Below are 7,752 nucleotides of genomic sequence, written 5' to 3' on the forward strand. Positions count from 1 at the left end.
GGAATGCATATTTAGAAGGAGGAGGTTAGAGCCTGGAGCTCCTTGGGCCAGGGGTGCTCAGATGCTAAAGATGGACATGAAGTCAGGGAAACATGCAATTCCCCAGCCTCATCTTACAGAAGGGCCAGTTTTCTGATTTCACTTGTTACTTTCAACGCTTTATTGGTTATATGGTTTTAAGGCTTTTGAATATTTCATCAGTGTGTTAGCTGGTCACTTTTTATTTGATCTTTATATGAACATTTTTAGAAAGGTTTTGTTTCTGTCCCAGATCCCTGTTGTTGCTGGGACAAGGAGAGGGATCTCTCTGCTCAAGCATGGACAGAAGAGAGACCTGAGGCCCAGCCTGGGATGCTCTTCTTGGTGGAATCTAATGAGGGGCTGGGCAGGGAGAGGGGGATGTTGTGAAGCAGAGAAGAGGGAACTCGGGGTGGGGGGGACTGGAAGACAGAGCGAGAGGGAGAAACTGCAGCAGAAAAGAAGAGAGAAGTGGGGGACATTGGGGCATGGTGGGGACTAGGGGGTAGAGGAAGGAAGAAAAGGAGGAACAGGAGGCAGAATCTAGGAAGGGAGGACAGAGAGGGAAGACTGGGGAATATAGATGGAAGTTCATAAGGAAATGTTTATTCTTCATTAATCAGTAATTCTTATTGTTGAGGAAGAGTTATTCTAGAGTGTTCTCTTCATAGAAATTAATAAGGTTAACAGTCCCTGAATATATGAGAGGTACATATAGTTGTTAGACTTGTCTACACTCACTGAATATATTCAAGGACAATATATTAAACACTTCTGTATTGTCCCTAGCTTTCCTAAGAGTGCTGTCTTGGAATGAAAATGGCTCAAGTGACTTCCCAGAGATCTTTGGATCAAGAAAAGTAATCCCATCTGCCTTAAACAGCTTTCAGTTGAAAGAAGTAAGGAAACAAATCAATTTGCCAAATTTGCCCAGCCTCAGTCCAGTCTCTGAGCCGTCTGGGTCCATGGTCTGGGCTTTCCCAAGCAGGCAGTGGGGAGCTCCTGAGGGGGAGACCATTTACAGGAGAGTCTCACCTTTGGAGAACTTCTATTCCTAGTCCTGACCCAAATCAGTATGTGGAACTCTGATGAGAATAAGTGGGGCTCTATAACTCACTTTGTGGAGAAGAAATCAGTCCTACTGTTTGACAGAATTCTGCACAGAGGTATGTGGGTGTTGATGTGCCAAAGACCTAGAAATGACTGAACTGGCTGGTAACAGCCCTTATTGTTGTGACTGTAACTGTTGTTAACCATAATGATTCGGACACTTTTCCAAATAAAATGGGATAGACAATTCCTCTAGAGCAAGTATTTTCTCTAAGGTTTCTTTTTCACCTTTACCCAACAGAGACAGACTGTCCTTAAAGAGCCACCGGCTGGAGAATGGGGAAGTAACACTGGGCTGTGCAAGACAAAGTGTGGAGTAACCTTGTACCAACAGGAACTTTCTCAAAAGTGGATTTTTATCAGAGCCTTTAGGACCCAGCTGATTCCCCTGCAGCCTAGCAGCCTTCCTAACTTGCCCTCTCTCACCCTAATGTGACATGCAAACCTCTCCTGAAATTTGCTTCTGGGGTGCTCACTGAGGTGTTTAGTCATAGTGTCATTTGAATGAAATCTCAAGGGGAAATAATGAACAGCAACAGTGCTTTCAGCCCTCTTCTAATGACCCTGTTACGGCCACACCACAGTGTCTTCTTTGGGTAGAGTCTGCATGTGGGGCACTCTGCACTGCACAGTGTGAGCACACTGGTGTGTTTAGAGGATAATGGGGCCCACCATGGCCCCCTTATGAAGGGAAAGTAGTCTGCACTCAATCTTCCTCCCTGAGATGTTGGGAAAACCATGAAAGAATGGAAGTAAATGAAGGTGCTTCAGAAATGGCAGAAGGTGTCATATTCCCAAGTGGACGTCTCATTGCCCTCCCTCCTGCCCCACTGTCCTCAGGCCCAGTTCCCTAAATGGGGGAAACCAGACAACAAATGCTTGTATTTATACTCAACACCTCGCTCTTCCTGAAGGGAGCTTGAGCTGGGCTAACATGCTGAACTTGGCTAATAGCCAAGTTGGCTAATAACAAGGTTCTGAAGCTCTTGGGGGAGGAATCAAGCCCACTCCAAGTTTGGAAATGGGGAAAGGAGTGGACTATTATTTACTTACTGCAGCCTCTACAGACCTAAAACCTAATTCACAAATTTTATCCAAGAAGAATTCAGTTGAACCATATGAAATTCCTGGTTTTGTTTATCAAAAATTGTCAACTCTGAGCAATTTCATATGGGTCAACCCAATAATCAACTAAGTGGCGAAAAGAACGTTTAGCAAAGTCTAAATCTTTCTGGCCCAGTTCCGGAGCTGGGGGGTGACAGATGGGAACATTCCCTGCGCACCTACCTAAAGCATGTTGGGACTGTCAGAATAATCATACAATGAGCACTTCCTATGCACTTGGCAGTGGACTGGGCAAGTCACTAAATGCTCGGTAAGGACCATGAGCTGCCATGCTCACTGAGAAAGCCACGGAGCTGGAATTCCTGCCCAGGTCAGCATCAGGAGCTCACTTATAAATGCGGCCACCTGTGCATGGCCTTATATAGTACTTGGCAGCACAGACTAGAAGTCCAGTAAACACTGGCTCCCTTTGCTCCCTGGACTCCCCCAGCTCCAGAGTATCTAGTGACAAGGGGAGAGGAGAAGCCCTCCTTCCTCTTCTTGCTCCGCTGAGCCCTCACACCTGGGGTTCAAGTATTCCCTGGCGAATACTCTGTGGGGAGTCAGATATCTCCAGGTTGCAAAAGGCTTCTTGCTTGAGTTTTCTTGTTCCTTCCCTCTAAATTCCTCTGGGGACCTGCCTGAGAATGAGAGGGACCCGGGTGTGAAGACACCTGCAAGTATCACTCTGGAGCAGCAGCTGTGCTTGGGCTCACACAGATTCCTGGACCAGCTTGAAGTCATCACTTTCATTTTACATTTGGGGAAACTGAGGTCCCGTGAGGAGACAGAGTGAACTAGCAGTCGGGCCCTGATTCAACCCAGGTCTCTGAACTCCCAGGCCTGTGCCTTCTCCCCAAAGCTCCAGGCTGCTCCGAGGTGCCATCTGTGCTTCACAGCAGGGCAAGGACCGCACAACCCCCCAGACCCCCCACAACCTGTGGAAGGAGCCCTACGAAATGGGGCACAAGCATGCCCACAGCACTCGCCCAGTTAAGGGACCTTTCAGAGCCTCGGAATCTTGTCTGTGAAATGGAGAGCAGACCTTGCACCTTTCTCCTGGGGGAGAAACTCCGCGTGCTGCAGGCCTCACCCTGCAAGCCTCCCGCCCCCGAACTTGGGTCCCAGCCGCCCCGACGTGGTCCCGGACATTCCCTTAGCCCGGTTCCTAACCACTCGAACGGGTCCCGGGGGCCCCCCGGCTCGGTCTGTGCCGCCCTGACGGGGCCCTGGGTGTCCCCAGCCCGGTCCCAGCCTCGCGCTCCTACCGCGCCGCGCTCAAAGTCGTTGTAGAAGGGCTTGTCCAGGAGGTGCTTCTCGCTGCAGCCCGCAGAACCCACGAGGCTGAGGTAGATGTAGTCGTCGGTGCCAGCGAACCACTGGCTGCCGGTGGCCACGGTGACGGTGTAGGACGGCATGGCGGAGATCGCGAACTCCACGAGCCTCGGTGCTGCGGGTCCACGCGCGTCGGCACTAGCAGCTGCCTCTTCCCCCGCCCTCCGCCCGGCCAGACCCAACCCGCCCCGGACCCCACAACCCCGGCCCCGCCCCCGCCCCACCCCCGCCCCGCCCCGCTCCGCCCCTGACGCTCAGACGGCTAGGACCCGCGGCAGACGTGGTAGGGGTCGCGCGTTCCTGCTTATCACCCTATGGGCTTGGTGTCTGTTTTAGCCGTCTGGGGACTAGGGACACCTCGGCTGCCGTCCCCTCACCCCTGCATCCGTTCATTCACTCACTCAGCCTCCCATTCGTTGTTCTCACCCTTCATCCTTCCTTCCTGCCTCAGCGCCAGGCTCCTGGAAGCTCCTAGGCGACCCCTTAAAATGAGACGTTGTGTCTACTCTCACCAAGTTCCGGTTGTGCCTGGGGCGATTACCCATGCCATGGTTTCTTAGACTAGGGGTGCTCTGGGAGTCTACAGGGGAAAGGGGGACTCACCTGGGGATACCAGAAAGGCTTCTTGGAGGAGGCCACACCGGAGCTGATACTCAGAGTGGTATCTGGAACACAGACTTAGGGCAGCTCTGGGTTCCTCACAGGCTTGGCTGAGTGTCACCCTGGGCAAGCGGCACGTGGGCACCCAGGTGAGTCAGATACCAGCCGCTCTCGGGACTAGAGATTGCCGGTGTACTGCGGGAAGCGGGCAGCCAGAGGGGGCCAGGACAAGAAAACACAAGTCTGAACACCGGGCTGTTGTCTGGAGAAGGTCAGCGGGCTTTGGGGAGGCAGGAGGCTGGGGAAGGAGTTAGGCTTCCTTAGTGATGGCTTTTCGGGGGGCAGGGGGACCACTGGCTGGAAGTCCTGGGAAAGATGTGTACTCCACAGCAAACAAGTTCCAGGCGTTATGGCTGGGAGTTGGGGAGCAGGCTGGCTGGGCCAGTAAATTGGTCGGATTTCAACAGGTGGTGGCCTAAGGCCTGAGAGAGATGTTTGTAGAAGGCTTTGTGCCCTAGATGGAAGTTTCCCATCGGTGGTCAACCTTCCTACTGCTGTGACCTAATCTGATACGTCTTCTGTGTTCGCCTGCACCTACCCCAACCTTCATTTCCACTTTCTTGGCTTGCAGCCCCCCCCCCCCCCCAAACTTAAGAACTGGGTCTGACTGTGGTGCACATTCGATAATGAGCTGAATTGAATTAAAATATAAGTTCATTCCAAGTCAGGTGGGTGTGTCAAGTGCCCGGCATTGTACATTCACTGTTTGGGAGGTGCAAAGAGGCAGGCCTGAGACAGGCTCCCCATTTCTGGGATGCGGGGCTCCACATTGTGGCAAATCCTGCTTCCTCCAATGTCTGGCAGGACCACCACTCAAAGCAGAGAGGGAACCTGCTGATCTACTTTCTACAGTGGGAGATGAGGACAGATTTCAGCGGGACTGGCTTTATTCATGGAAAGACAGGCACTGAAGGGGTTGAGGATCAAATAAGACACAGAGGAATGGTCACAGCTGAGATATGCAGGTGAAGATATCTCAGAATTGGAACTCAGCCCCTGCCAGGCAGGAGATAGGCTCCAGGAACCCCTCCGTGAGGGGGGGAGTGAAGGATGGCTGTGGAGTTGCACTTCACATCTAAGAATGAAATGACTGTTGTTTTTCTTTAAAAAGTAAATGCAATATTTTTTTTTGGACAAGGTAACAAATTATCATTGTAGGAACTAGAGAAAAGTGGATATATAAACACAATTCATAACTTGTAGAAAAAGTGGTTAGTAAATATTCCTTATTAGGCATTTTTACACCATTAGGACCACACTATTGTGTGTAATTTTTTGTATGTGTATGTTCCTTAGTATTGTAACATGCATTTTCCTACGTAATTTTACTTTTTAAATATTTTGACAATGTATAATATTCAATTATATGGATATACCACTTTCTTTTCATTAGTCCACTGTTACTGGTCATTTAAGTTGCTTTCCCTCATTAATTGCTATAGTACATATTTGGTGCTTAAAACATTTTTAAAAGTTTTAAGATAGGGATTTAGAAATGGACCAGAGAGTGTGAATATTCTGAGACCATTGTAACATGTTATTAAGCTACTTTTCCAAGGACTATAGTAATTTATACTTATGCCATTTACGGTAATGTATAACATGGAATGTTGCTTTCATAGAAATTTTGGCATCGTGGGGTAGTTTCTAAAATATCCCTAGATCTTGTCCCCATTGTCTCTGTCCTGGTTTATGCTTTCAGGATCTCCTACACAGACTATAACAATGGCTTCCTACCTCATCTCTCTGTCTTTAGCCTAGCTGCCCCGATCCCTCCAATTCTCTAACCAGAGTAGTTTCCCTGTAGCATAGATGGGATAATCTCACTACCTTACTTACAGTCCATCATTGTTTGCTTGCATTCCTTCCTTCCTTCCTCCCACCCTCCCTCTCTCTCTTCCTTCCATCCAGCTTTATTGAGATGTAATTTGTATACTATACAATTCACTCATTTAAAGTATACAATTTAATGGTGCTTAGTAGTATTCAGAGAATTGTGAGACCATCACTACAATCAATTTTAGAACATTTCTGCCACCTCATTAGCAGTCACTTTCCTTTGCCCCCCTCATCTTTCCAGCAAAGGCAAGCACTAATTTACTTTCTGTCTATAGATTTGCCAATTCTGTACATTTCCTAGGAGGAGAATCATACAATATATGACCTTTTGTGGTTGGCTTCTTTCACTTACCATAATGTTTTCAAGATTGATGCATGTTATAGCTTGCATTAGTATGTTATTCTTTTTTGTGGTTAAATGATATTCCATTTTATGGATATGGATGTGTCACATTGTGTTTACCCATTCATCAGATGATGGCAATTTAAGTTGTTTGCACTTTGGGGCTATTGTGAATAATAATGCCATGAATATTCATGTATAAATTTTTGTATAGGCATATGTTTTCATTTCTCTTGGGGAGATAATTAGAAGTGAAATTGGGGGATCATATGGTAACTTCATTTTGTGGACATATAGATTGTTTTCTAAAGTGGCTGCACTATTATACATTTTCATAAGCAATCTGTAAGATTCCATTTTCTCCACATCCTTTTCAACACATTATATTCTCTGTGAAGTGGTATCTTTTTTTTTTAAGCAGCCAAAAGTATTTTATTTTATTTAAATGCAGAGAAATTAATTATCTTGATTTGAACAATTTAAAATCCTGTAAGATTTATGTAATAAAGTGTTTGACCCATTTTTTGTGTGTGATATTTGATTGCTAACAGAGTTTAAGGCATAATGCTCTCTCTTTTTTTAACTTTTTATTTCTTTTCAGCATAACAGTATTGTTTTTGCACCACACCCAGTGCTCCATGCAATCCGTGCCCTCCCTAATACCCACCACCTGGCTCCCCCAACCTCCCACCCCCCGCCCCTTCAAAACCCTCAGATTGTTTCTGAGTCCATAGTCTCTCATGGTTCACCTCCCTTTCCAATTTCCCTCAACTCCCTTCTCCTCTCCATCTCCCCTTGTCCTCCATGCTATTTGTTATGCTCCACAAATCAGTGAAACCATATGATAATTGACTCTCTCTGCTTGACTTATTTCACTCAGCATAATCTCTTCCAGTCCTGTCCATGTTGCTACAAAAGTTGGGTATTCATCCTTTCTGATGGAGGCATAATACTCCATAGTGTATATGGACCACATCTTTTCCTTATCCATTCGTCCGTTGAAGGGCATCTTGGTTCTTTCCGCAGTTTGGCGACCGTGGCCATTGCTGCTATAAACATTGGGGTACAGATGGCCCTTCTTTTCACTACATCTGTATCATTGGGGTAAATACCCAGTAGTGCAATTGCAGAGTCATAGGGAAGCTCTATTTTTAATTTCTTGAGGAATCTCTACACTGTTCTCCAAAGTGGCTGCACCAACTTGCATTCCCATCAACAGTGTAAGAGGGTTCCCCTTTCTCCACATCCCGTCCAACACATGTCTTGCTAATTTTGGCCATTCTAACTGGTGTAAGGTGATATCTCAATGTGGTTTCAATTTGAATCTCCCTGATGGCTAGTGA

The 7,752-nt window shown here is 47.2% G+C and overlaps 1 protein-coding gene across 1 annotated transcript in view; it reads right to left on the reverse strand.

The window, feature by feature from the left end:
* The window catches only part of ALOX5 (arachidonate 5-lipoxygenase), a 42,513-nt gene extending 38,796 nt beyond the window's left edge, over nucleotides 1-3,717 (reverse strand). Inside the window, exon 1 of the mRNA XM_047703125.1 lies at nucleotides 3,501-3,717. Within this exon, the coding sequence (XP_047559081.1) occupies nucleotides 3,501-3,650 (150 nt within the window). The 5' untranslated portion in view covers nucleotides 3,651-3,717. The remainder of the gene's footprint in view (nucleotides 1-3,500) is intronic.
* Between the last annotated feature and the right edge of the window lie 4,035 nt (nucleotides 3,718-7,752).

Source organism: Lutra lutra, chromosome 14, assembly GCF_902655055.1.
Source record: "Lutra lutra chromosome 14, mLutLut1.2, whole genome shotgun sequence".
Classification (NCBI taxonomy): Eukaryota; Metazoa; Chordata; class Mammalia; order Carnivora; family Mustelidae; genus Lutra; species Lutra lutra.